This window comes from Aspergillus saccharolyticus (genome assembly GCF_003184585.1).
Source record: "Aspergillus saccharolyticus JOP 1030-1 unplaced genomic scaffold BP01scaffold_13, whole genome shotgun sequence".
Lineage (NCBI taxonomy): Eukaryota > Fungi > Ascomycota > Eurotiomycetes > Eurotiales > Aspergillaceae > Aspergillus > Aspergillus saccharolyticus.
In genome coordinates, this window is record NW_020290623.1 from 142,717 (window position 1) to 168,743 (window position 26,027).

General features: G+C 51.2%; 10 protein-coding genes across 10 annotated transcripts; 7 read left to right on the top strand and 3 right to left on the bottom strand.

Annotated features, from left to right (window-relative positions):
• The first annotated feature begins 2,631 nt into the window (after positions 1-2,631).
• Positions 2,632-3,251, top strand: BP01DRAFT_36274 (uncharacterized protein). The gene is made up of 3 exons (XM_025576235.1): positions 2,632-2,890; positions 2,996-3,089; positions 3,230-3,251. Exons 1-2 carry the CDS (start codon positions 2,748-2,750, stop codon positions 3,069-3,071), a joined length of 219 nt encoding a protein of 72 aa, XP_025431655.1. The 5' UTR covers positions 2,632-2,747; the 3' UTR covers positions 3,072-3,089; positions 3,230-3,251.
• BP01DRAFT_356297 (uncharacterized protein) lies at positions 2,837-3,611 on the top strand. The gene is made up of 2 exons (XM_025574911.1): positions 2,837-3,461; positions 3,543-3,611. The coding sequence occupies exon 1, from the start codon at positions 3,099-3,101 to the stop codon at positions 3,372-3,374; it is 276 nt and encodes a 91-aa protein (XP_025431656.1). The 5' UTR covers positions 2,837-3,098; the 3' UTR covers positions 3,375-3,461; positions 3,543-3,611.
• Positions 3,612-5,060: 1,449 nt separating this feature from the next.
• BP01DRAFT_36406 (uncharacterized protein) lies at positions 5,061-5,634 on the top strand. Its single transcript, XM_025576307.1, has one exon. The coding sequence runs from the start codon at positions 5,242-5,244 to the stop codon at positions 5,599-5,601; it is 360 nt and encodes a 119-aa protein (XP_025431657.1). The 5' UTR covers positions 5,061-5,241; the 3' UTR covers positions 5,602-5,634.
• A 56-nt stretch (positions 5,635-5,690) lies between these two features.
• On the bottom strand, positions 5,691-6,593 carry BP01DRAFT_36364 (uncharacterized protein). Its single transcript, XM_025576286.1, has one exon. The coding sequence runs from the start codon at positions 6,492-6,494 to the stop codon at positions 5,781-5,783; it is 714 nt and encodes a 237-aa protein (XP_025431658.1). The 5' UTR covers positions 6,495-6,593; the 3' UTR covers positions 5,691-5,780.
• Positions 6,594-7,709: 1,116 nt separating this feature from the next.
• On the top strand, positions 7,710-8,138 carry BP01DRAFT_36411 (uncharacterized protein). The gene has a single exon (XM_025576309.1). The coding sequence runs from the start codon at positions 7,775-7,777 to the stop codon at positions 8,039-8,041; it is 267 nt and encodes an 88-aa protein (XP_025431659.1). The 5' UTR covers positions 7,710-7,774; the 3' UTR covers positions 8,042-8,138.
• A 6-nt stretch (positions 8,139-8,144) lies between these two features.
• Positions 8,145-9,247, bottom strand: BP01DRAFT_356301 (proteasome assembly chaperone 4 family protein). The gene is made up of 2 exons (XM_025574912.1): positions 8,840-9,247; positions 8,145-8,462 (listed from the first exon to the last, which is right to left on the bottom strand). The coding sequence occupies exons 1-2, from the start codon at positions 9,041-9,043 to the stop codon at positions 8,235-8,237; spliced, it is 432 nt and encodes a 143-aa protein (XP_025431660.1). The 5' UTR covers positions 9,044-9,247; the 3' UTR covers positions 8,145-8,234.
• An 87-nt stretch (positions 9,248-9,334) lies between these two features.
• Positions 9,335-11,036, top strand: BP01DRAFT_356302 (N2227-domain-containing protein). Its single transcript, XM_025574913.1, has 2 exons — positions 9,335-9,593; positions 9,802-11,036. Exons 1-2 carry the CDS (start codon positions 9,454-9,456, stop codon positions 10,931-10,933), a joined length of 1,272 nt encoding a protein of 423 aa, XP_025431661.1. The 5' UTR covers positions 9,335-9,453; the 3' UTR covers positions 10,934-11,036.
• A 1,294-nt stretch (positions 11,037-12,330) lies between these two features.
• On the top strand, positions 12,331-15,117 carry BP01DRAFT_356305 (Hsp70 family protein). The gene is made up of 4 exons (XM_025574914.1): positions 12,331-12,970; positions 13,047-13,979; positions 14,033-14,471; positions 14,524-15,117. Exons 1-4 carry the CDS (start codon positions 12,374-12,376, stop codon positions 14,721-14,723), a joined length of 2,169 nt encoding a protein of 722 aa, XP_025431662.1. The 5' UTR covers positions 12,331-12,373; the 3' UTR covers positions 14,724-15,117.
• Positions 15,118-22,433: 7,316 nt separating this feature from the next.
• Positions 22,434-23,976, top strand: BP01DRAFT_36483 (heme-dependent oxidative N-demethylase family protein). Its single transcript, XM_025576337.1, has 3 exons — positions 22,434-23,170; positions 23,234-23,356; positions 23,418-23,976. Exons 1-3 carry the CDS (start codon positions 22,629-22,631, stop codon positions 23,806-23,808), a joined length of 1,056 nt encoding a protein of 351 aa, XP_025431663.1. The 5' UTR covers positions 22,434-22,628; the 3' UTR covers positions 23,809-23,976.
• A 156-nt stretch (positions 23,977-24,132) lies between these two features.
• Positions 24,133-25,906, bottom strand: BP01DRAFT_391451 (acyl-CoA thioesterase II). Its single transcript, XM_025578084.1, has 4 exons — positions 25,617-25,906; positions 25,122-25,551; positions 24,545-25,062; positions 24,133-24,475 (listed from the first exon to the last, which is right to left on the bottom strand). Exons 1-4 carry the CDS (start codon positions 25,716-25,718, stop codon positions 24,428-24,430), a joined length of 1,098 nt encoding a protein of 365 aa, XP_025431664.1. The 5' UTR covers positions 25,719-25,906; the 3' UTR covers positions 24,133-24,427.
• Positions 25,907-26,027: the final 121 nt, after the last annotated feature.

Below are 26,027 nucleotides of genomic sequence, written 5' to 3' on the forward strand. Positions count from 1 at the left end.
AAAAAAAAAAAAACCGAAAATTAGAGAAAAAGAGCACTGGACCAGGGAATCTGCTTTTGGATTGTGATTTAAACAACCTAATTTCTTCCTCTATTTTTCTCGAACCCTAGTTCGTCTCTAGACTCTCTAATCTCTATATTGACTCCGGCAAGTGGTCAAGTGGGAATAATCAAATCAATTAATCGAATCCCCTCTAGGGATTAAGGACTAGGTAGCTATAGGTAGTGGTAGCGGGAACAGCAGCAACAGCAACATCTGTGGCCCCAGCTATCATTTCCTCCAGACCATCTCCTCAGCCATCCGTTTCCCTTCTACACCACTTAGAATTCCACCTTTGTTTCACAGTCAAAGCGATTTCTATATGGGGGCACAACCAGGCAATGAATCGGGGTAGCCTGTCAGTCAGTGCGAGGAGAGGCTGAGATCGGGCAACCTATAGTGTATTGCCTCCCCCTCCTCCTCCCATCCTCCTATGCCTTTCTCTCCTCCTCCTCCTCCTCCTCCTCCTCCTCCTCCTCCTCCTCCTTTCCCCCCACCTTCGCACGACCCGACCATCCAGGGTCCTCTCAGGTCCAGGAAAGGACTCCGAAAGTTTCTCGGCTGACCCCGGTTACAAAGCAACAAGGAAAACATGGCTGAAACGCCGTCATTTCATACTCAAATTAGATCGAAGGGAAAAGAGTGGGCAGCCGGAGATTAGCACCTGAGCTTACTGCAGAAAGTCTATCCGTCAGGAAGCTGTTGCCGACGGGTCAGCCTGACCTGACTGCTTCTAGCTCCTCTCGCTTGACTGAGTTGAAGCGTCGCAAGTCGCTGTTGCGTCACTGTCTATTCTCTGTCTCTCGGTCTTTCTTTACCACTGCACGACGGTTGACTACTGTAACTAATTTAAACTAGTTATTGTTAATAAATTACATACAGAGCAAGCATACCTGCATTGATCGGCTGTCTGCGATTGATCAATCAGGCAGATTCTTCATTTCTAGTTTCCCCTCTTTCAAGTGGGAGTCATGCAACAAGCAGTGCCTTGGTGTAGAACTAAGGGATGCTGTGGTGGCATTCATCTAATCTTCCAAGTCTTATAAACTTTGTAGCCTTGATACTCCGGCGAAACAGACGAAGGCCGGTACCGACTCCCGGAAGCGTGAGGCTTGGTTGTTCCTTGAGGATCAGACCTCTGACTAGCTGGAAGTTAACACAACCCGAGATCGGCAGGTGGCAGTGTAGTCCTGACTGACTTATAGGCTTAAGGAACACGGTTTGAGATCGCGACGTGGTCAGTTGTCTTAGAGGAGTCCATTGTCCACGGTCCCACCACGGAGCGGGATCAGAAAGAAGAATGGCGAGCCTCCCTGTGGGAGGGTCTCTTCGGTCTCGAGTAGGGGGCAGAAGAGGAGCCAGACCCGGCCATCGAGGACAATTTTCCTGGACACAACCATGGACAGCTGACCATTGACTGTCAAATGTACAAGTACAGTACTTAGGTAGATAATCGATCCGAACGGAGCTCAACTCCGAGCGGATTTCCAGACGGGTAGGGTCATCAAGTTGGAGACCAAGGGTAAGCTCGCTCGTGACGAACGGCAGCAGCAACAGGGAAAGCCTCGGATCTCCTCCGTGGCCGACGAATGCGAATGATTAGCCTAAGTTAGCCTACGATATGGTGAAGATGACGACGATCGAGCGAAAGAGGAGGGAGGGGCAGTGGAATCGGTCTCTCGATCCGGAAAGCCCACTTTGTCGGAGTAAACCTATTTTATACTCATGAAATCATCTTTTTTTTGTTTCCGACTCAGAGCCTCTGCAGGCTCTAAGTTACTCTCTGAGTTGAGGATTATGGATCCATTAATCCGGGATTCGTCCCGGCAGCAGGCGTGTGAAAGTACGTACGTTGACCTCGGAGTACGGAATGGCGACTGGCAGGTTGACGGGAACGTGGAAAGTCAAACTCGCTTTACCTTCAAAGTAAAGGTCGACGGGTCAACGGTTTGATTGGATGTCGGGGGCAGATCGCTGGTTGCTATTCTTATTCTCTTCACCGACATCCACCTAACACCGGATGTCGCTTCCCCTGATGTTGGAATTGAAACCCGATTGATTCATCGCGAAATTCCACTCCAGGCTGGGGCTTCTTTGTTTCCCTACAGAGTAGTGTGCGTCAATTTGAGACCAGCGCCAGAGAAAGTGTCATCGAAAAAAAGGGAGAAATAAAAAAGGCAAAAGGGAGGGGAGTAAGAAAAAAAAAGACAAAGAAAAGAAAAAGAAGCCATATCGTCATCCGCATCGTGCTGACGATCGACTCGGAATCACTCCTCCGAATTGAGCCTATTGGGTGAAACAACAAACGGCACGAGGCAACAACCGTGGACGGTTCCACTGCGAACAAGCTTGCTTGCGCACAGCAATGAGTAAACTTACCATCGATACCGATGCTGAACAGTAAGTTACCATCGAAGTGCTGACGAAGATGATGCTCATGTTGTTAATTTTTCTCGGGCGAAACATGGACGCCATCGTCTGGCCGAGTTACGGCAGCGAAAAATCTCCGGGCTGTCCACTCATTTGCGTGCAAATGATCGGTTAGCGACGACAACCGTTTGCATGCGCTGATTGGTATTGGCACATCGATCGTTCCGTGCCCAATGCTCTTTGGGAGGTGGCAGTGCGTGCGTGGCGTTTGTACACATATGTACGGATACTAGTATGTAGTAATGTACATTATGTAGTACGTACTATGCAAAGCTACTATGGTGAGATGTCTTTTGAGAAGGAATCAAGAGGACTGTACATTACCTATCCATGGGGATTGTTCACTTTCTCAAGCTGTCAGTCAGGATTCCAGGCTCACCCCTCCCCCTCCTCAGTCCAGTCTTCTGATGAGGGTTATCCCGTGAGTCAGATGTCAACGCCACAATCAGTGTACCCTGCACCAATCGATCTCTCTCGAGAACGGCGCGTTGGCTAACTCGGTCGCGGGCCCATTACCTACCGGTAGTAGTCAGCCACCCAGGCCCGCCTTCCCCAAAGTCTCCGAGAAGCAGACCCAGTCGGGGCGACTATTGTTGAGGTAGTCACGCCTTACTCCGTAGGTCAGTGGCATGGGCCCTTTTCCTCTCTCTCGGTTTCACATTCTCTCAACTGCAGTGGTCGCCTTCAAGAAAGTTTCGGCGATTGTCGATCAACACCGCAGCTCTCTGTCTGTTTCCCAGATTAATGCCGAACCAAACAGGGTCCTTCCCTTTTTCGCCGCTTGGCACTGGGACACACCGTGGACGGTTTGCTGCAAGTCTCCTAAAGCTTCTGGCCCACTGCGAATAATCGGCAATCTGTTCCTCGTGTCGATGCAATCTCTTGGATTTCTTCAGAATAGGTAGACTGAAGCGTGGGGAAGGGGAGGAAAAACATTTCATGCGGCCAAGCCGGCAAATGTTCTGATATGACAGGAGCCGTCCTGACAATTAGTTAAGTTACTGCTGGTTTATTGCTCGAGTTCCAATCGACTACTAAGAAGCCTCAAGCGACTACTAACTCCTACCGAGTAGTTCGTTGTTGCAGCTGCGCAGAACGGAGCAGCACACTGCAGTAACTGACAGTGGCCGTAAAGTCCTTAGCTAGCAGTGGCATACCTACCTACCCTTCACTTCATCCGACAAGTCTCACACATTCTACCACTGGCAAGGCGGGGGAAAATATCTCCTTGACCTATTCTGCTTTGTTGCCAATCCCGCACCCGACGGGCCATATCCGCCAGTCTTACGTATCGGTCGACGGCGTCGTCATATCACAGGGTGTGCACCACTGTTCATTCGTCGCTCCCACCCGGTCGATGACAGTAGCGGCCCATCCAGCCTGCACTGGTGTGGATGCAGGTGCACACTTTTCACTGCTGATGCCGCACTGCCGCGGGTATCGGATATGCTCCCAAGCAAGAGCTGTGCATTCGTTGCATGATTGCCTTTGGGGTTCCCGAAGGCACAGGAACCTAGACAGCTCTGGATGGACTCTAGACCTTTCCGATGAAGAGGAGTGAGTTGACCAGTCAGGCCTATTCTTCGGACCTTTTTTTCGCGTAAACTCTCTCCTTCACAATGCTGCTATGACATTGACACCACGGAGTACAGTGTAATCCCTTCCGTTCACTTTCGAGAAGGGTGCGATCGATCGAGGTAGACAGGACCCGACCCAGTTGAACCCACAAGCCATTTATTGCGCACCACTAGACTCCGGGCAGGATAAGCCCGCCCGACCGAGGGGGTTGTGGTTCCCTGTGGTTCCCAGACTAGAAAGTCACTAGTAAATGCATGTCTAAGGTACCATGTAACGTACCATGTCGGCCGGATGTTCGAGCCGAGATCTGAACAACGATATGGTTAGGACTAAGTAGACTCTGGTGGATGCAAACTCCGACCAGTCACAAGTGGCAAACGACCAAGCTTTTCAGAAGGCACAGAACTGGATTTGGTTCGACAGGAACTGGGAAACTATCGAATTCAAGACAGGAACAGTTGGACAGATGGAGCACTGGGTTCCTACTATGAGACTATGAGACGATGCGTTAGTAACTATTTTCCGGTCTGTGTTCGGCTTGTTGGGATCCATCATCCTACTTCAGGTACCACGCGTAATGAAATAAAAGTACGCGGGTAGATGTCGGATTGATTTCCTGGCGTAGCCTATCTACTTCCCCTGGGAGACTTCTCTTAGTATGAATGTCATGGTAAGTAATGTAACATAGAGGCATCTCTGCGGGCAAAAATGCCTCTTATAGTTTAGTCTTGCACCACTAATGCTTGTGAGATGTGAATGGGAGATTCGGTTGGGGCTGTCTCTGGGTAGCGGGGATTGATATCTCAACCATTCTAGTATTTTATTGTACATACATACTGGTTTTATTCCAGGGTCCCGCCCCATGTGGCTCTCTTCCCGTGACACTTTAGTCTAGTTCACCGGGTGTACTCGGCGTCGACTCAAGATTCCCCCCCCCCCCCAAAAAAAAAAAAAAAAAAAAAAAGCTCAGCTGCTGAGAAATTTGAGACAGGATGGAAGGTGCAAAGGTAATACCAAGGTACAACCTACAGGCTACTGTAGTACTACGAAGTACAGCCCAATCCAGCCTTGTGTGACTGTCTTACTATCTAACCTACTTTGCTGGATGAGCAATTGACGGGCTTTGCCTGGCCAGGCCTAGGTTTCGTCGTCCTTGTTCTATCTCCTGCTCCATGTTCTCTCGTCTTAACCAACATGACTCGGTCAGTCAATAGACTAGCAGCTAACGAGGTTTCCGTGAACTCTCACCTGTCTACTCCGTGGAGATGCATCGACCATCAGTTTTCCGACCGGGCCAGGCCATCTGGACGCAGCTCGGCGAGATCCGTCACGGCACTAGTGGAATCATTGGTTGTGGCCCGTCGACTTCACAATGGCTGTGTTCATCTAAAAAGGGTCTTGTCTTACTTCTTAGTTACGGTGGCTAAGTTAGTGTTCTGCACTCGTCTCGGGCTCTTTTTATTCTTGCTTTTCCTCCCATCATCACTGGGCCGCGTTCGCCCCTCTCCGTCCGCCCTCCGATTCCGGGCTCATCCATCGAATACTTCAGTATGACGGACAGCTTCACAAGTCGGATGTTAACCGTCCACGTGGGCCATGCATGGACCACCTGCCCTCCTGTTAACTGCACGATTGGAATTGAAGAAAAGACATACGGAGTATTTCGTGGAAGTTGGTGTGTTGTCTGCTACTCTACCGTACTTACTCTTATCGCATCGCCCCTTGTCACCAGTTCACCGTGATCGCACTCTGCGAGACTGACGTGCTAAGTCATCAGTCGGCTGATTGAACAGAGCTCTTCTTAGTTCAGCGCCCTGCGACAAGCGGCGGCAAATTCCAGCCAAATATCCTAGTACGGTCGTTGTGCTTCGATGCGGTATCCTGGTCACGGGTGTCGTAGACACTTGCCGTGCAAGGGGACCAAGCGACGCTATTGACCACCTACGCAATACTTGCAGCGTGCTATCTTGCGTTGGCCCCAGTCCACACGACACTAACTGACAACTTGGCTTGCAGACCAGCCGCCAACTATCCGGACACTGTTTCCTACCTCGTCTATTTCTCTCACTTTCTTTACCATTGGCAACACGCCAGGAGATACGGCAGCAGGAGAAGATGTAATCATGCGACTCGATCAGCCGGAGGAGTGATGACGAGGACCGAGGTCTGTGTAGACTGTAGTCTGATGAATCTTTGGGATCGGTAGAGATCTTGGTCGGGTAAGCGGCGGACCAGCTCCACTTGGAATCATTAGCTTCTGAACAGGGCTCGGATTGACTACCGACAACCTGGCGGCCGGTTGAAGGAGCCAGCAAGACAGATTCCTTGGTGTCAAAACCGTTGCTTTTTGCCCTTCCCTCGGCTTCGGCTACTGCACCGTGCGACTCCATCCGGATCGCGGTCTGCATCCTGCGTCCTGCTGCGTACCTAGGACTCAACTGTGGCATCCTGGCAGGAGGTTGGTCGGTTGCTTGCTTGCTTATTTGCCTGCAGGCTACAAACTAAACTCGCGTTTCTTGAGCTTAGCGGCGCACATTCTCCGAGCAATCCTGCTGACAGGTTAGGACTTGTTCCGAGCCTAGCAACTCAGCCGCACGCACACGAGCTTGAAATAATATCTAGCATTGACTGTCGCCATCGAGATTAATGTCGCGAAGTGGTCCGGAGGATCCAGGAATCTGCATCTCGATTCGTCCCCCCTCCCCTCAACCCCCCCAGGATTGCTGTCGCCGTAGTCTCGTATTCATTTCGCGGAAATATCAAGGCCAGGCGCTGCGGGCGAGAACTACTTTGCTAGACCCAACCGGCGTGCTTCCAGGCGATATGACAGCCTCTCGGCCGAACCTGCCAGCACTAAGCGGCTAGCCTCTTCACCCCCTTGAACAGTCATGTAGTCTAAGTTAGCTCGTTAGTTGGTATTTACTGGACTAAATTGGTAAGCCAAGATGTCGTAATCGAATATGATGGGAGAACAGCGCGAGGGTCAAAGCAACCTCGCCGCTCTACGGAGTATGCTGACCCGCTATTCAACAAGCCATACAGGCTAAGTACCCTTGGACTCCGATCTGGATTATCTAGGATGTTGTTGTTGTCGCTATCTCCTCGGCAAATCGGCAAAGTACCCTCGTCTACCAAATCGGGACAGGTGTCTTATCATGGATCAGTCTGAGCTGGGAGATTAGTACGTGAGTAAGTAAGTAAGTAGTCATCTGCATGAGTCGTGGATATCTCCCGATCCAGTCGGCATGCCCATGCTTAGTACCTACCGGTCATCATCCTAGTTCTTAACGGCTGCAGGTGTAATGAGTGCTCTGCTTGGATGTTTGATGTTGACAAGGGTTGATGCAGCTGCGTGTATGGTGTGAGTACTGGAAAGACAATGGGATGGTTTGAGGCTTTGATTGATTAAGTTAGGGAGATTCAGCAGTGTTGATGGCGAGATAGAGGACTTCGCCGATGATTGAGTTGGGACTGAAGTAGCAAGTATTGTCGACTTATGCTCAACTGCAGCTCGATGGGATAATTCTGGATAACTTCTGTGATGTACACTTCCAGTGTCTCTTAAGTATCATACGATCTCCGTAGGTGTCGATTCATTACTCTGCTTGGTAGGAAGTATATAATGAATCCCCCCCCCACCTCTTTCCCCCGTTGCGAGGATCCTTCTGATCCTCACACATTTTCAATATTTGGAACTCTGTACATCCTGTCACGGTAGGATTCAGTGATGCCCCTCGTGTCATTTGCCACATGGTCTTGCTGCGCGTTGGTTACGCCTCTCACCAGAGCCGTGGTATCCCCCAAAGTACATAAATGGAACTGTGTCGGCCACGATACTCGAGGGACTGGATTAGTACTCGCTAAACTACTGCTCTCTCATATACCTTGCTCCCCCCTTCTTTCAGCATTATCCAATCTGATGAGCAGTCCCCTTTTCATGCACAATCTAGACAACGAGAGCACAACAGACAAAGCCACTGCGACTCCAAGCTGAGGCAGAGGGAGGAGAACATCAAAATTCCATTTATGACAAACGACACCCCCTCAACCACCACACTCCAAAGCCCCTCCCTTCTACCCTGATTCACAACAATTCACCCCCTTACTCCTAAATCCTCACCACATCGAATGACATACGACCAAGCTCAACCCCAAACAAATACCCGGGGAAGTACCCTATCTATCCCTTACACCCGCTTCTCCCACCGCTCCACCACCACATCCACAATCCGACGCAGCCCCTCCATCTCCTCCTCCACCTGCAGGCCCAGCGAGGTCGGGTCGATGCTGCTCCCGACGTAGACGGGGATGCGCAGTCGGCGGGCGAGGATCTTAGCGACGCGCGTGGTGTATTCTAGGCTGTTGGGGGAGGTGTAGATTGTTGTGGAGAGGGGGGGCATTGTGGGGGATTTGAGCTGTTTGATTGGTTTTAGTTTGTATATTGGTTGGAAGGGTTGTGGAGGTGGGGTTGGGGAGTATCGGGGGTAGGAGTGAAGGAGGTATTGGATTGGAGATTTGGAATTATTGAGGGGTGGACTCAAGAAGGGGAGACAAGAGAAGGGTGTATGGTGGATAAAGGAGGGTGTATAGATGGATATGGAGGGTGGGTTGGGGATGATGTTTGATGTTTGAGAGTAGGTAGCGGGTGAATCAGTTTTGTTAAGGGTCTGCATCAATAGAAGGTACATAGGGTAGACTCCTGGGCAGTACGCCGTGAATAATAGAGATCAGATTGAGCTGGATCGACTAGGCAGACACAGGCAAAGATCTATCATATCAATACACAACTTACGTCAGGCATCGCGTACACCAAACTCCCCATCGGCTTCATCGTCCCGGCCGAGTCGCCCGGAGTCGAAGTGGCCAGAAACACCATGACACATGTCTCCAGCAGCGTCAGGTGGATATGTGCCGTCGTGTGGAGGGCCTTTGGTAGAGGGAAAGAGATCTCTTGCGGGTGGAGGCGGGGTGCCACGGGCTCTGCTGGTGCTGCCATGGTTGTTGCTTGTTGCTTGTTGCTCTGTATCGAGGAATGATGCTCGGTGATGGTGAGATTCGATGGCTCAATCAAATTTGCGCGTTGACTTTGAGTGAATCGCACTCGATTGTATGACTCCTCTCTTGTTGTTGGGTGGAAGTATGAATGGATGAGATGCATCCAACAACAACTGATGTCTTCCGCTTCGGGACTGGACGCTTTTCTTCGAGTCCGTCGTTTTCCCCGCCAAACAAAAAAGAAAGCGGGTCCCTCCGCGGCCGCGGCCGCCCTCAGTCCATCTTCCGGCTTCTTCGCTTCGGTTTTCTTCCTCGTGCGCGAACTGTCCGTCTGGATTTGGGTGTTTGCTTATTCTTAGTGACTGTGGATTATTCGCTCGTTTGCTTTCTATCTCTGCATATCCCTTGACCATGTCGCACGATATCACCACCACCATCGAGTCGGAACCACGCGATGACTCGGAAGATGTGCGCAGCTGGGCCGGGGATTTCGACCCGTTGGCCGACCAAGATGAACGCCGTGTGCTGTTCGCAGCTTTGGATTCCTTCAGGTGCGTGTACATGGCTGCGTTACACAGCTAGCTAGTGACATGCCGGGTGTCACCGTCAGATCTTATCGTTTGTGGTTGTAGTATGTAGACAGGATTATAGTTTCTTGCTCTACGCTGCCCCATACGGGAAAGGATTACCAGCTCAACATCTATGCTCACTGCATGACACTCCTTCAAGAACCCGGGAAAATGTCACTGACCATCGCAGACAATATCGGAGGACAGCGCATATGAACACCACGCACCGGCGACGACAAGCATTCTATGCGCTTCCCTCGGCGCATTGGCAGATGCTCGCCGAGCCTCCCTTCTCCATCCTGGAGAACTTCAACCGGGTGGACGACGCCATTGACGTGAACGCGGAGATAGCCGACGCGATCCTAGCCACTGGCCTGTCGTCCTTTGGCCTGGCGCCCGATCCCCACCCGGCAGACCCCCGGGGCAATTGGCACGGGACGGCAACCACCTCTGATGTCAACAAGGCCCATTCGACGCTGAGGCAATTCTACCGCGACTGGAGCGCTGAAGGCCGAGCCGAGCGAGAGCTCTGCTACGACCCGGTCATCCAGGACTTGCGGACCGAGTTCGGGGTGCGCGTCGCTGCCGGCCAGGAGATCAGGGTGCTGGTCCCCGGGGCCGGCCTGGGTCGTTTGGTCTTTGATCTCGCGCGGGCAGGCTTTTCTCCCGAAGGAAACGAGATCTCCTACCATCAGCTCTTGGCCAGTAGCTGGGTCTTGAACCACACTCTCGGTACGCAGAAGCATTCGCTCTATCCGTTTGCCCTGCACTTCTCGAATCTGTTGTCTCGGGAGCAACAGCTGCAGACCGTGAGGATCCCCGACCAACATCCGGGCACGGTGATGGCGGAATCGCAGGGCAACCCGGAGGCGCCTCGGTTCGGGCAGATGAGCATGTCTGCCGCCGACTTCGTGGTGCTCTACCGGCAGCCCGACAACCGGGAGGCATTCGATGCGGTGGCCACCGTCTTCTTCATCGATACGGCACCGAATCTGATCCGGTATATCGAAACGATCCACCACTGTCTGAAGGCCAACGGGCTGTGGATCAACACCGGGCCGCTGCTGTGGCATTTTGAGGACGGGGCCAACCGCAGCCACGAAAACAGCCACGATCCGCAGGACCAGGGGATCAGCGAGCCCGGGAATGTGGAGTTGACGGAGGCCGAAGTGTTCTGCCTCGTGGAGCGGATGGGCTTTGTGATCGAGCAGCGCCAGCCAGCGCACGAACGGCCGTTGTGTGGGTACATCCAGGACCCCAACAGTATGCTGTTGCCTTTGTACCGGCCATCGCATTGGGTGGCGCGCAAGAAAAGTGATTAGTAGAGCGGTGTCCTTCTTTTTATCTTTATTTTTATTTTTATTTCTTTCCTTTATCTTCGCATTGCTGGATATCTCAAAAGTCTCCCAGTATAGACAAAAGAATATACCTTACTAGTCAGTACATAGAGAGAATCATTGAATTATTTTTGGACCAGGAGATACCGGTAGTTATGGGGTAACTTATGGCAAGCCACGGCGATGGATGTGTGTGTGTGTGTGTGTGTGTGTGTGTGTGTGTGTGTGTGTGTGTATGTGTGGTAGTGAACTTATGGGGGGTTTGTTTGAATTTGAAACATACCCGGCCTGCCCAGGATTAATTGGGTGGAGACCAGAAGACAACTGGAAGGCAGTTCAGCCGCAGCCCGACAAAGAAAACGACGATCCAATTTGCCCATGACGGGCGAGGCTTAGCGGCATGGCATTTGGGGCCAAAACAGATTGATGGACGGATGGTTCCATGGCTGGTCCGGCAGACGGAATTGAGGAATTGCTCTATCAAAACAGATCCCGGAACTGTAAGAGACACAGTACTCCGTAGTACGGAATACAAATGCTGTGCTGGTGTAATAATAATGCCTTGGATTGGAACCCCGCGGAGTGACTGACCTGGACGTGGGATGCATACTTTAACCTACTTTGTTCGACTGAATGAGATCAAAGCAGCAAGCAACTAGTTAGATGGCATTGATTACTGCTCAATAGTACTTGTCTGGGTCTATATCACAGTCAGCCCAGTCCAGTTCAACGCACTGGTCACAGTTAGGAGCCGATCATTCCACAGGGGATTCCAGGGCGCATTCACAATTCCGGCAAATCTGACAGCCTGCCTCTCCAGCTTCCACCACCTGGGGTGCTTAATTTGTCACTCCTTCTCTCAAGTTCCTCCATTCACCTCTCTCCTTCTCTCCTCCAACAATTTTATCCTGTTCATCAGCATAATCAGGAACCAAATCAGTCCGTCCATCGACTCAGCCCTGTTGATTAGTGGCTGTTTTGAAAGTGTGCAGTGGTTGTTTGTTGTCCCCGCAATTTGACTCTCCCCACTTTCTCTCTCTCTCTCTCTCTCTCTCTCTCTCTCTCTTTCTCGCCCTCCCTTTGATTATCGATCACTCACTCACTCTATCGCGGCACTGCCTCCTCGCTATTTTCGCTCGTCTTACATCCGTTCCCTTTCTCCGTCTCTTCCTTTGACCACTTTCTTCCTCTCCTAACTCGTTCATATCGCTTCTTAGTCAATCACCTGCTTATTCTGCGCCAATCCTCGTGTTCTCCTCTCCTCTCTGTTCTGCTGCTGCTTGTTCCTCCCTCGCGTCCGCCTCTTTTCAATCTCCCCTCCCTCCCTCCCTCCCTCCCCGCCTCGTATCCCCCCCCTCCGTCTTCTTCCTTCCCTTTGTTCCCTCCCATCCGTCGCTTGAACGGTAGCTCACAATAAGGGACCTGATGAGCTCACGCTTAAACTTCAAATCGTTCACCTTTGGGACGAAGCGCAACAAGAACAACACAACCCCGCAACCTCCACCCGTGTCGACCCTATCAAGCCAGGGAATCAGCACTGCGCCCTCGACCACCACACTGGTCGCTCCTCCTTCCTCTACCTCGCCCAGCTCTCCTCCCTCCGGTCACAGCTCCTCTACAACCAGTCTACCCATGAACAACCAAAATTCGCTGGGCCGTCCCCCGAGTTATACCTACAACACGGTGGGCCGGCCCACCAGCCCGTTGCCGCCGGGCCCTCACCACCCGCCCTCCATCAACACGAGCCTGCAGTACTCGCAATCTCCTATGGGCGCTCCCCCGGGGTATGGGCTGCAGCAGCCCATGGCCCCGGGAATGAACCCCGGCCTGCATCAACCCCAATACTTGCGCAACCCCGCCGTCGAGGTCGAAGGCGCCGGCCGCAGCAAGGCCCAGCTGATCGTGGGAATCGACTTTGGCACGACCTTCTCCGGCGTCGCTTTCGCTTTTGCGACCAATAATGAAGCTCGGGAAGATATTATCACCGAGTGGCCTGGAGCAGGAACTCACACCAAGCAGAAGGTGGGCCCTTAACTTTTTACCCAAAATCTCGATGCAGACACCTCTCGGTTGCTAACCCGGGTTTCGGTCTCTCTAGATTCCCACGGTGCTATACTACGACCAATACCAGAAGGTGGTGGGCTGGGGCCCGGATATTGCAGACGCGCTGGCTCCGACTGGGTACCCAAAGCAAGGGGTCCAGAAGGTTGAGTGGTTCAAACTCCAGCTCATGCTCTCCGGCAATACCTACATCGACCCCATCAACCTGCCGCCCTTGCCGCCGGGTAAGTCCGAGATCGATGTGGCCGCCGACTACTTGTTCAAGTTGCGACAAGCCATGCGGGCTCAGCTTCAGAAGACCCTCGGTGAAGTGTTTACGCGGGAAGAGCGGAACATTCGATATTACCTCACCGTCCCGGCCATCTGGAACGATGCAGGGAAGGCGGCGACCCGTGCGGCCGCCCTCCAAGCCGGTTTCCTGCGCGACGAGAACGACAACCGCCTCACTTTGATCTCGGAACCAGAGGCAGCCGCCCTTTTCTGCGCCAAAACAGGGTTGCTGAACCTCAAAGTGGGCGATGCCATCCTTATTGTGGATTGCGGTGGTGGCACGGTGGACTTGATCGCATACGAGGTCGAAGAAGAGTCACCCTTCAGCGTTGCGGAATGCACAGGCGGCTCGGGTGATTCCTGCGGTTCCACGGCGCTGAATCGGAATTTCAGTAATATTCTGAGGGCCAAGATTCGGAAAATGAAGCTGCCCGAATCCTCCCGCACGGCTGGCAAGGTTTACGCCAAGTGCATAATGGACTTCGAGAATCGTATCAAGGCGGACTTCCGCAACAACGGCCAGAAATGGGCGGTGGATGTGGGTATCGAGGCCGACTTCCCCGATGCGGGCATTGAGGAAGGGTATATGACCTTCACTAATGAGGAAATCCTGCAATGTTTCGAGCCGGTGGTGAACCGCATTTTAGAGTTGGTGCGCAACCAGATCATCGCGATCCAAGCGCAGAACCGGTCGCTACAGGTATGTCGATGCACGCTTGATGTGTAGGGTTCCAGCACTGACCTTCGATCCAGAACGTTCTCGTGGTGGGTGGATTCGGTGCCTCCGAATACCTCTTCCAGCAGATCAAGTTGCACGTACCGCCACAATATCAGACCAAGGTTGTCCGGCCCATGGACTCGGTTGCGGCGATTGTGAAGGGTGCCGTGACGGCGGGAATCACTGAGCGGGTGGTCACCCACCGTGTGGCTCGTCGGCACTATCTGATGGCGACGCTACAGCCGTTCAAAGAAGGCTATCACCCGGAACAGTACCGGGTTCCCAGTCTCGACGGTCGCGACCGCTGCAAGTACACGCGGCAGATCTTCATGCAGAAAGGCGAGAGAGTCAAGATAGGCGAGCCGGTCAAGGTCAGCTTCTTCCGGCAGGTTGCTCCAGGGGCCACCCTCATGTACGAGGATATTCTGTATGCCTGTGACGAGGATGTGTGTCCCGAGTACACCAAGGATCCACGTGAGTCCATTTGCTTAAGACACTTGCTCATCAGAACTGACACATACTGCAGGCATCAAGGAAGTGGTCACCCTTACATCGGACCTCTCCCGCAAGAACCTTGAGACGGATTTTGAGCGCATGGACACCCCTCAAGGAACCTTTTACCGCGTTTACTTCGATATCTACTTGACTCTTGACGGCAGTGAGTTCAGTGCAGAACTGGTGTGCCAGGGTGAAGTGATGGGACGCTGCAGGGCCAAGTTCCGCTAGTTTTGCTTTCAACTTTACCTGAGGAAGGGGGCGCGACAGGATACAAAGATGATGATACCCGGTAGAAGAAAGAGAGTCGGTCCGCAGTTTCTTTTTTTTTTGATCCATCTACGCGTGCGATACAACCATTCATGAGACACAAAGATGCTGCAATAGGATGGCGTTTAATTTTTTTTTTCTTTCTCCTTGAGTGGACGCTTTGTATCGAGCTTGATTTGGTGGTCGTCGCAACGGAAGCACACCAGTATCAAGTCGGTGGGGCCTCCATTCTGTGGTTGGACATCCTGGTTATACTTTGATACCTTTTGCTCGAGATGATGCTTGATGAACTGTTTCGTTATGTTTGGATATAAGCCGACCTCTGCCATGATTGAGTATACGATTGATTACGCGCAGCTTGAATTGTTCCCGTAGAGCAGGTGGACATTAGGAGAAGTAATGAAACCATCATCGTCTCATCAGCTAGACGTCGTCATCCATACTAAAACACGAATCAAGCACACGCACCCATCCTCCTCGAGCAGCTTGACTGCTGATGGGTGCTTGTCGAAGTGTGACCTGCCGGTGTCAGATGGGTGGCCAGCCTGCTGAGCTAGGGAGGCCCTAGCTTCTTGCTGCTATTCATGTACAGGGGAATATATGTTGACGATATTTTGCCGAATCAGTAAGACGGATATAGATGCCCTGCCTGGTCCGTCAGGCATGAGGAAAGTAGTGCCTTATCATGTTGCCTTTAGGCCGATGCCTTGATGGACTCTGATGGGTGGGATGGCTGAGGCTTCTGAGTTTGTTATGACTTGGGGAGGAGGGGGGGTGGGGGGGGTCCATGATGGAAAGGGGCTGTCTACTTGATCTTATAGGTGTGAATTCTACAAATAACTCATAGGTTGTTGGTTATGTGCGGTCTTCCTGCTTGGGATTCATGGGTGGGTGGTATATACTTCCACAAGCCGCGGTAAGTCGTACTAAGTAGTAACAAATCGCAGCGCAGTAACAGCAGCAGCAGATCTCGACACCACGGTGCCATACAGTACATTTATGACTATTTTCTCTGCCTGGTACCCAGTAGCAGCACGAAGAAGACCAAATTATAACCCGGAGTAAGCATAATGAACTCCCCTGTCCAAAGAATATCCCCCCATCCAGAAGATGTCAGGATTGGGGAACGAAAAGGGCAGGGAGAGCGAGAAATCATGAACTCTTCACTCTTCATGAGAAGGGGCTACTCGTGATCATAAAATAATGTAAGTACCGCATAGACAGATAGAGATATCATGTGTGTATGTATAGGATACTCCGTAGACGAGGCAGTAAGTTTGAGAAGTGTCAGTTAGGTTAGCCACAGGGGGACTCCTCCTCTGATGAGTATGTACTACCGTACATACCGTCGATAGAGGATAAAGCGAGGTTATGTTCTGGATTTTGCTGTGCAGAAAAGGCACGGGTTTGGTGGGCAGTGGGCAGGATCTGTGGTGGATAGAGTAATTGTGTGCCACTAGGTTCATAGATATAAGCCAGCAAATAATACCAAACTAGTAGAATATATAAGTATTACTGAAGAAGCCTGACTTCCAACGCTTCACAAGTAAGTTCTAATCACTAGGCTGTAAACACACCTTCCCTGCTACCCTTTACAAGGCAATAAGTAGAATGGGGTAAGACATCACTACTATGCATCTACAACTACCCAGTACTAAATATACACCAGCCTACGAGGTGCTTACTACTGTATACTTATCCCTTCCCCGCTTACAAGAAAACAAACGAAGCGACGTTCAACTGATACTAGCCCGAGTATCTCTAGACTGCTTCCTCGGTTTCTTCTCTAAGTAATATCAGAATACACACACATACTCACTCACTCCCTCCGAACAAAAGACAGAGAACTTGATCATCAACAAGCGACGTATCACCGAGTAACGCTTGTTCACCTAATCTACAACCAAGTGAAAGCAAGATCATATGACATGATTGAAAACTAAATCAAATGCTCCTGACTGGACCTAGTGCACTCATTGCAGCATACCCAAATCACCAAAGTTTCCCGGCTGTTTTTTTTAAAAGGAAGTCAAGGTCTAGTATACTATCTCCAGGGAGTACTCGTACATAACTATAACTACATACAAGCAAGTACTCCTCCATACCAGACAGCACATTCTAGAAACCATCCAACCCACCCAATGAAGCTCGTGCCCCCGCCGTCCACCCCACCACTGGCTGAAACCATGACGACAATCCACACATGTAATGACATGCGTAGAAAGAAGGGCATTGGAGGGCAGAGTCCAACAGCCTACAGGACCGAAAAAAGTAAAGATCAGATCACGCGCCACATCCGGATGCATTATCGGCTCTGGACGTGGGTGAACTGGGATGGGCATTGGGCGGAGGAGAGGGAAGGAAGAAAATGTAAAAAAAAAAAAAAAGAAAAAAGAAAAAGCAAGACCAGGAAAAGTCAAAGAAAAGAAGAAGGAGATGTAATGACTAGTTGCATCATAAATTACTAATTACTGTAGTAGGGCATAGTAGGGCATCTGTTGTCATCAAGAACAATAAGAGAACTAATGCGTGGCGCTTCGTTTATCTTGTAATGCTTCCTTGTTTGTGTGCTTGATTTGTTTGTCATTAAATTAAATTCAACTATGGGATCATTGTTGTCTCGAATTACCGAGCTACTGACGTTATCCTACTTGACTCACCTACACCATACGTATTGTCCTGTTGATCTTCTTTGGTTTTGCCACAGCTTCGTTCAAGACGAGATGTTGAAAAGAAACCGGTTCGGATGCATTGACAACCCCTCTGCCCTACCCTGCTTAGCCGTTCCGAACGATCCGAGGTACAGAGCTTCCACCCACCCAGAACAACCGTTGATTGGTGGTTGCTGCGGGCTTTTTCGGGTGCGAGATGGCGGTGCGCATCATATCTTATTGGAGATGCATGTTTGCTTGGGGACCTATCGGATCCGCGTCGGAGGGGGTTCTCCGAGGTTGATCTATCGGGAATTGGGGACCTTGACGCCTAATCTGACGTGGTCTCTAGAAAGATCCTTGTAGATAGAAGGTAGAGAGTGATAATCTAAAGAGAGGGTTACTTTTGAAGCCTGAGAAATGCCCTCTAGGATTCTGTCTTCGAAACATCCAGCATGTCATGTTAGTCTTTGACTTGTCATTCTCGATCAGCGTCGAATCCTAACACACGGCTTGCGCAAGGCCGAATGACAAGAGTTACCTTTCAGCTATTCGTCGACTTTCGTTAGAGCCCAACATCCGAGAATTATGCGGATCGCAGACTTGTAGATGTGTCGGTTCAGTTGGTATCGGCCTATACTCCGCTACCACAAGTGTTCATGCACTATACTGGTAGAGGTTCGAGTATTGCATGCCAACCAAGCCAAATGAATGCGGTGGCGCATCAAAACACTTTGGAGAAGCAAGCCTGCTATAGTTGCCCCGTGAAGACCAGGTACTGGGGTCAAAGAAAGACAATTTCGCAATGACCAGGGTCAGCAAGTCAAGTCTGTACTGGCTCAGATACGTACAGACACCGACCCGAACGACCACCCATGCCAACGGTGGGACCTTCCCTTTGCGGTGAATATGGCCGCATGATTTCTGGCTCTTGTCTGAGATTCTCAGATCGGACAATCTCGGCTCGGATTGAATAACGGCGAACGCGCGCAGTGACTTTGTCTAGTCAGCTGAGGACAAAGAGGCGTCCACCATCATCTCAGGTGTGCGTATCTCAACATCAGAGTGCTCAGGATGTCAGGATGTTCACGAGACCCTGTCTCAATATGGACCCATGGCCGTGACGTTCACGCGCAGACCTTGATAAACAACGCCCAGTTGATTTTTCGAGGCTTTTGTCGACCATTGTTGTCTGCTGTGATCGGCGCCTCAAGACAAGCACGAATTGATTCACCTCCACGTTGACCAAATCGACACGGAGACTCGAACCGGCCTGCAGTAGCAACAGCTAGTGACATCCCTCCCAACAGTTGACGTGGTTGACTGGCTAGAAAAGCTATCTTGAATTGCCTCTCCTTTCTGGATGATGTCTGCTATCCCAACCTTGCTTGCTCATCATTGTTCATCAGAACGGACAGAAGCTCAAATTTCCGCCAGCCCAATCGGTCACGCTGGAACCCCGTCGTCGAAGACCTGACATCACCAAGGCTTTCTTAATTCAAGATCCCACTGGACGAGTTCATGGTCAACGGAACATCAAACCTTTGGCGGCTTTTGTCTCGGCTCAAGAGGATACCGTGCCGACTATGGCATGATAGATGCCCATAGTTCTTGGCATAGGACTCGAGGTGGGAAAACTGTCGCGGTTGCTATGTTGGGAAACCATATCGTGGGCCCAATGCAACTAGAGGCAAACAGGCTCTTGTTCCGATGACAGGTCGGTAGTGTGCAGCTTTCTGGGTGTCAGCAATAATGTCAGCTCCACTAGACCCCAGATTGAGCCTCGTGCATGAGGGGAAGAAGTTCGAACGAGCTCCAAACTCCAACTTCAAAATCTAAGGCTGCGTTGATGGCACCGCTATCCCTGGCCCAGTCCGTTCTCGCTTGGCTCGATATCTCTTCGGCTGCAGGGCTCGACCATACCAAGCGCACAATGGCAGCTATGGTAGATTTAGGTCGACGACGGGGCAAGGCAGGAGGCCGACAGCACGTCGAGAGAAACCAGTCTGGAGTGCACCAGATCACATGATGACATATCACATGCTGACCGATTCAGAAACCCGGATAATAGAGTGAAAAACACACAAAGAGACTTCCATGGCAAGCTCCTCCATCCCGGGTTACGGCCCCCATGCACTGCACCTCCACGTCTCTGGCTTTCTCCGCTCCTGTAGTGTTAATCTACCTCGCATCGGTGGGTTTCTGCAGCTATCAATTTTAGGATAAGACCACAGGGGCGAGATTCAGCCATGGATGTACATCCTTGCTCTCCTACTATGATGTGCGGCAACATTAACTCCAATTCATCGCTAGGATTGGCCCACTGCAGCTCTGTTGGTGTTGGTGTTTAAGAGCTGGATAAAACCAGCCCTGACACAAGTACGAACTTCCCTGCGAGCCCATCCTTTATCCCGCGAGGAAGCAGTAGTTACCCAGTCCGGCACTATCTAACCGTACTATCATCACCATTCGGAGAATCGTGGAAGATCATTGCCCTGCCCCAACTTAGCCAACCGTCCGTGCACGGTGGTTCAATCCACTTAGGTCCACTTGTGGTCCAGTCGAGGCCCACAGACACTGGATCGCGGCTTCTCTTGAGGCCTCGAATGCTCTTTCTCGCGCTCCGTTCCTTAGTGTGGAGAAGAGGGAGGAGACTACTTGGTCTGAGGCAAGATTGGGGACTGGAGAGGCCGAGGTCACAGCATGGAGCAGTGCCGTTTGGCCCGCTGTCCTCGCAATCCTGACCCACCCTTTGATTATCGTTGATAAAGTGTAATTTCTTGTTCGCGCACCGCGTGCCGGCTTATCAACTCGGAAGATAATGTCCTATCCACGTAGGCGAAGGGGGTCCTGGCCAGGCCTTCGAGAGGCGATCGCGTTGATGATGGGACAAGGCCGATCCATAGTGATGAACCAATTGGGAGAAGTGAACCTCCACTAAAGAGCACTAAAAGCTCCTTGGTTTAAAGTCTGCCATGGACAGTCTGACACGAAAGGCAATGGGAGCGATATCATAGGCGTTTTACCGGCCGTTGGTGTATCTCGGAGGATTTGACATCGTCGGTGGCGGGTGAAGGCCAGAGGCAAGTGCTGTAAGCCTGGGATGTGTGCGAGAGACACGAAACGGATCCATAACTGGGAGTTGATGGTGAGAGGATCTAAGGTTTGCCGAAAGGGTTTGAGAAGGCAACGAAGAAGAAAACAAGAAAAGAAAAAATCAGAGTAAACTGGAATCAAAGTTTTGGAAAGGAAAAAAAGCAATGAAAAGGCCGAAAATGGGCAAGAAAGGAAAGGAGGTGAGCAATTAAGGTAAAGAGGAGAATCAAGGAATAGGCAAAACAATGAAAAGGGTAAAAAAAGCGCATTCCTCCTTGAGACACCAGCATCGGCAACACCCTGAAAGGAGCAAACGTACCGGTTCGCTGCGAATAATTAATTCCTTGCTGACCTGCGGCAAGCGCGCTTTGCGCGACCTGAAGCGGTTGCAGCGCAAGACCCCAGTGGGATAGGAAGAGAGTGGAGAGCTTGTCTTAGACGGCCCCGAAATCTGGACTCGTGTTGGAGAGGTGGATCGCCCGCTGAAATCTGGTAGCCTTTTCCCCTTTCATTGCTGTGGTAGGCAACATGTTGTAGTTGCTGCTGTTGCTGCTGCTGCTGCTGCTGAAGTTGCTGGATTCGCTGCGGCCACTTTTATCGCTCAATGACTAGCATGTTAGTCTTCTGCAAATGTATGCAAGGTATGTATATGCACCTCGCATCCAATCTCGCTAGTCGGTTCATGGTGTAGGGTCTGCATCCCGTGGGGAAGGCAACAAAGGACTGGTTGTGACGGCTAGACGGACTGCAAGGACACCTCATAGTACGTCAGAGTTGATTACTTACTTTCTCTGAACGAGTTAGCCTCAAGATAGTGTCACTGCCGCTCCGAACCCATCTGACCAGTCGCAGCGTCCGAAATGGCCAGCAGACCCGGCACGTCAATGAAGGCTTATGGAGACAGACCTCCTGGGTGCCTTCAATCGGACTCAGCATGGCAGGCTGACCCCGTAGAATTTCATAGCCGCCTAATTGATGATCATCCTCTTACATTCGAGCTGATGACCAGCCGATGCCGAGCTGATGTCGGCCCCACGCAGGATCCCACGCGCTTCCTCTCGGTTCATCGCTCACTTCAGCGCACAGGGGATAGATGATGTAGGATATTCTCTCAACAATCCGGTATGGAAACACGCCTGCCCGGCTTTCATGCTGGAGTGCGCCATTTCTTTCTCATTCCCTTGATGTCGTCGAGTAACCCGTCCCTTCCTGACCGCGTCCGCTCCGGGGAATAAAAGACGAATACCGCTGGGGCGGAACCGCAGGAACCTGTTAGACAGGGGAATCAATGTTCCCTGAACTCGGATCGGGTTCAGCTCACGAGGCCTTTCCTATTGAGGCGCACGGACAAAAATACGCGTGGGCTCCGCCTGATGATTTTCCTGGGAGGGCGCAGATGTACGGCGTACCGTCACAGCCATGACTATCTTTTTTTTTTCTCTTCTATTTTCCCTTGTCGTTAGTTAGTTAGCTTACACCCTCGGAATATGAGTAAGCGCATTAAGTTCGTGCCACACTCGCTCAGCTTGAGCTAAGCAGATAGGTAATGGTACCGTCGCAACTACACTGGAGGCTTAGTACATGCTCTGGCTGCGGATCTAGAGCGGAGACGGACCTGCGCATCGCTGGGTCAACTAAGCCACTTAAAGTTCGCCTCTCAATGGATCCTCTTCTCCGCGTTCACCAGAAGGGGCCCAGTCGACTTTTATTTCAACAGAATGCTGGATAATATGGTTGGATCATGTGGATACTGTCAGGTCTTTTTCTTTTTTCGGGGCGGCGAATTGCGGCTTTTGCGGGGAAAGGCAGAACGTATCAGAAAACGACCCAGTATCCTGAAATTCGGCATCTAGAAATCCCCTTGTTGATATTGTCTGACCTAATGATGATCCCGGACACTATAATCTGCCGTCATGAATATAATTGGGGCTATTACCCTCACCGGGGGATGGGGTTCGCCATCGTTAGTCCGCCAGTCTGGTTTGCACTGCGTTGAAGCCTTTGATATATAAGAGTGGTCAAAGTGCCTTTGCAAACCGGCCTCCATCCTCATCCACCTCTCCTTCCGTGTCAGACCTTGTCATACCCCTTTCCTTGTGAAAACCTCTCTTGACGGGCAATGAATACCTTCATATGCGCTGGTGTTGCGTGTGCGTTTCTTTTCCTCATTGTTTCGAAGATCCGAGAAACCCTCTTGTCCCGATGGATGCCGAATCCAAGCCGGAAAGTAAACTGCAATGACCTCAAACCATACCCCGCTCAGCCCATCAAGGGTCGGGAGCGATATCGGGTGATGATGGATGTCCGCAGGTTGGATGTGGCAAATTGGCTCACTGTCGACAACAACTACATGGCTGAGCATGTTGTCCGGAGTCAGTTGCTGGAGAAAGAAAAGAGCAAAGTATTGCAATGCCTACCAGAGTCATACGACGCGTGCATGGAAGCATTGGAGGAGGTGGTCGACTTTCTTTGCCAGCGGTTCCCGACGGTTTTTGAACGAAAAAGGTCCGGCGACGAGTGGACCATCCACAACACGATGACAGGGGAGAATTTCACCTTTGGCGGGCAGAATAAAGAAGTCGACCCGCTTGAGGTTGCCGTGAGGTTAACGATGGAGGATTTGAGCATCCTCATGAAGAATGAGGATGATGAATACTACCTGTTAGTTAACGCGAGAGGGATACTTCATCGCATACTCGGACAGTAGCTGATCAAAAACTATAGAGCTGCCAGCGCAAGCCTTTTCCCTGTGGGATGGACGGTACAAGAACGCATTGGATGGACCATCTCCAAGCTTCATAATCCTGTACCCCTGTGGCACCAGCAAGTCGCTAACTCTGTTAGCAAGTAAGTGACCTTGTGCATAGACTGGCATATGGAATTGGAGACACTGACTTCTTGATTTCAGATTCCTCGCTCGCCTCACTCCGGAATCACCGATGGAGAGATCCAACTACTTTGTGGAAGTAAAACGACCCGACGAGGAACTGTTCGATATCCTTTATCGGCCAACTTCGTTGTCTGAAGACAATCCAAATCCTTTCCCGCAGGACATTGTGATTCGACGTGAGCGTCAGACGTTCCGTCGTTTGCCTCGGACGGGGACTATTGTGTTTGGCGTCAAGACCTTCTTGACAACACTGGAGGAGCTGCCGATGCAGGAGCTGCAAAATCTAGCCAAGGAGATTAAAAGTTGGCCCGAGTATGTGGGAGAATACAAAGGTCGAGAGGTCTGGGGACCCAAAGCACTCGAGTTCTGTGAGAAGAAAACTCGAATGATGGAGAAGCAGGAAGTTTAATGGTGAGGAAGGAAGAAACCCGAACAAACAAACCTGGAAGAACGCAAACAAGAGCATTGGTGGTCTTTTGCCATTCCCAAAGCGCATCCTTTCGTTGCATTCTATAGGGCGGCTGTTTGATGATTGCTTGCAAAAGTCACTGTCCTTCGCATTGCATCTGTACTTTTTGAGCCTGTTTTCCTTTTATCGTGGCTCTCTTTATATTCCCTTCTGTTGTCCTGATATCCGTTCTTGGGTGGGCCGGCTGTCTGCTTTCTTTTTCTTGTCTCTGGTGGTTCTACTCATTGGTATGGTAGAGAAAGGGTGGATTTGTATGATTTATGACCATTATATCACTAACCGTAATGAGAGTGGAGGATTTGTGAACGAGGTTTAACATGGAAAATAATTCCGAACAACCAGTTCCACTTGTCTAAAGCTGAGCAGCGACCGCTGCACAATAGATTGACAACGCGAGTATCAATCAGAATGATAACGAAGACAGGGAAAGAAAACGGACAGATGAACCGGTGAATTGTAACAACGATTGGGTATGCATCCATGACAAGGAGAATATAGTATACTCAAGTGACAGCTCTAATATGCGGGAAGGGTATAAAATATGTAGACGTCACATTCCTCAGATCTTCGAACGTGGGGGTTCATCCTGCTTGAGCCGTACGACACCCTGTTTCAAACCCAGCATTAGCACTGACTCCCATGATGCGGGGACATTGACCACGTAGGACAATCATACCTCTTGCGTGCATGTGGCGATTAGAATACCATCCTTGGACCAGATCTTCTGGCGAGCCAAGCCTCTTCCCTCGCCAGCCCACGGACTTTCCATCTCACAGAGCATCCATTCGTCGGCTCGGAAGGCCCAGGGGTTATGAAAGTGGATCGAGTGGTCAAGGCTAACCATCATGCCTACTTCCTTATGTTCCTCAGGGTCCTGATTTGTGGCCTTGCTCAAAGCGCCCTCCAACCGACGGCGAAGCTCCACGGGTTCCTCCTCCTTCAGCTCTTTGAGCGCACGCGCGATGTCTTCATCGTCCAAATCCGATGGGTTCTTAAGGGCCTTGAGAAGCTTCTCAAGCTCGGCCGGCGAGGAGAAGCGCGGGATATCGTGGACTCTTGACACAGTACCAATGAAATAGCTGTCGGTGATGTATGCAAGGGCGGACAAGTGGGCACGGTGGCCTCCTGCATCGGAGATTCTGCCTCGTGATCGGAAGAAGCGTCTGACCTTCTTGTCTTCCGGGGGCAAGTGACCTACAATCGTCAGCCGCAAGAACTCAAGGAGTCGCCATCATTGCGCATTGAATACAGACGGTTTACGATTCCCGCTCGGTGTGATTCGAATGGCCCGCCGCCTGACTGCTGAAGGGCACGCTTGGCGCCAGCTTCCGACTCCTCCGGAAGTGCAACAGACGGCATAGATGAGGCATGTTCCAGCTTCTTTTTTCCGCCGCTGTTGGCTTTACTGAAACTCAACGTTGTGGTGAAGATAGGTCGGCCGCGCTGCCTCGCTTGCACGGTGCGGGTAATGAAACTTCGGCCGTCACGGACTCGCTCGACGTGGTAGAGGATGGGGAGTTCGGAGTCACCGGCCAGAACGAAATAACAATGCATGCTGTGGACCGCGAAATCCTCCGGGACGGTTTGCATTGCGGCGGCAAGAGATTGGGCGATGGCGGCACCGCCGTAAATGCCTCGCGCGCCCGGAGGATGCCACAGAGGCCGCGTGTTTGTGAATACATCCTTGTGAAAGCGGTCGGAATCAGAATCGGCTTCTCCAATGGCGGGAAGTGCATTGAATGACATACGTTGCCCACGTCAACCACAGGGGTCAGCTCCAGGACGTTCTCTATCGGCGCCTTCGAGGGGTCCAGCGGCAGGGGTTCGAACAGGGTTACTGATTTGGCCATCGTGGGCGAGCACAGCCCTGGATAAACACGAATGAGGGTCGAGATTTGCTGGGAGACGCTGAGATAGAGAGAGTATCTCTTCAAGAATGAATGGAGAAAGGGGTCAGAAGGCAAGACTAACGACCACTTTTTGGAGGGGAAGTTGGAGTCTCCATTACCTAGTCCCGCCGTGCTGTTCCGCACGGTCGGTCCCAATCGGGTAATTGCCGAGGTTCCAATCTATGGATCGGACTATGAACTGATCTTCATCTAACTTAGTTGGTTATGGAGTTGTTGTTCGAGTAGGTCGTTCATAAGGCTACATCTGAT

Excerpts from the sequence above, each read along its gene's own strand:
- BP01DRAFT_36364 (XM_025576286.1), bottom strand. The coding sequence starts at position 6,494 with ATGCCACAGTTGAGTCCTAGGTACGCAGCAGGACGCAGGATGCAGACC.
- BP01DRAFT_356302 (XM_025574913.1), top strand. The coding sequence starts at position 9,454 with ATGTCGCACGATATCACCACCACCATCGAGTCGGAACCACGCGATGAC. Across the intron at positions 9,594-9,801 it reads GCAGCTTTGGATTCCTTCAG|ACAATATCGGAGGACAGCGC; the intron begins GTGCGTGTACAT and ends TGACCATCGCAG.
- BP01DRAFT_36406 (XM_025576307.1), top strand. The coding sequence starts at position 5,242 with ATGACTCGGTCAGTCAATAGACTAGCAGCTAACGAGGTTTCCGTGAAC.
- BP01DRAFT_356297 (XM_025574911.1), top strand. The coding sequence starts at position 3,099 with ATGGGCCCTTTTCCTCTCTCTCGGTTTCACATTCTCTCAACTGCAGTG.
- BP01DRAFT_36274 (XM_025576235.1), top strand. The coding sequence starts at position 2,748 with ATGGTGAGATGTCTTTTGAGAAGGAATCAAGAGGACTGTACATTACCT. Across the intron at positions 2,891-2,995 it reads CTTCTGATGAGGGTTATCCC|TAGTCAGCCACCCAGGCCCG; the intron begins GTGAGTCAGATG and ends ACCTACCGGTAG.
- BP01DRAFT_356305 (XM_025574914.1), top strand. The coding sequence starts at position 12,374 with ATGAGCTCACGCTTAAACTTCAAATCGTTCACCTTTGGGACGAAGCGC. Across the intron at positions 13,980-14,032 it reads CGCAGAACCGGTCGCTACAG|AACGTTCTCGTGGTGGGTGG; the intron begins GTATGTCGATGC and ends CCTTCGATCCAG. Across the intron at positions 14,472-14,523 it reads CGAGTACACCAAGGATCCAC|GCATCAAGGAAGTGGTCACC; the intron begins GTGAGTCCATTT and ends CACATACTGCAG.
- BP01DRAFT_36483 (XM_025576337.1), top strand. The coding sequence starts at position 22,629 with ATGAATACCTTCATATGCGCTGGTGTTGCGTGTGCGTTTCTTTTCCTC. Across the intron at positions 23,171-23,233 it reads GAGGATGATGAATACTACCT|AGCTGCCAGCGCAAGCCTTT; the intron begins GTTAGTTAACGC and ends CAAAAACTATAG. Across the intron at positions 23,357-23,417 it reads GTCGCTAACTCTGTTAGCAA|ATTCCTCGCTCGCCTCACTC; the intron begins GTAAGTGACCTT and ends TCTTGATTTCAG.
- BP01DRAFT_36411 (XM_025576309.1), top strand. The coding sequence starts at position 7,775 with ATGCCCCTCGTGTCATTTGCCACATGGTCTTGCTGCGCGTTGGTTACG.
- BP01DRAFT_356301 (XM_025574912.1), bottom strand. The coding sequence starts at position 9,043 with ATGGCAGCACCAGCAGAGCCCGTGGCACCCCGCCTCCACCCGCAAGAG. Across the intron at positions 8,463-8,839 it reads TGGTGTACGCGATGCCTGAC|CTCAAATCCCCCACAATGCC; the intron begins GTAAGTTGTGTA and ends CCAATCAAACAG.
- BP01DRAFT_391451 (XM_025578084.1), bottom strand. The coding sequence starts at position 25,718 with ATGGCCAAATCAGTAACCCTGTTCGAACCCCTGCCGCTGGACCCCTCG. Across the intron at positions 25,063-25,121 it reads CCGAGCGGGAATCGTAAACC|GTCACTTGCCCCCGGAAGAC; the intron begins GTCTGTATTCAA and ends TGACGATTGTAG. Across the intron at positions 24,476-24,544 it reads TCGCCACATGCACGCAAGAG|GGTGTCGTACGGCTCAAGCA; the intron begins GTATGATTGTCC and ends GGTTTGAAACAG.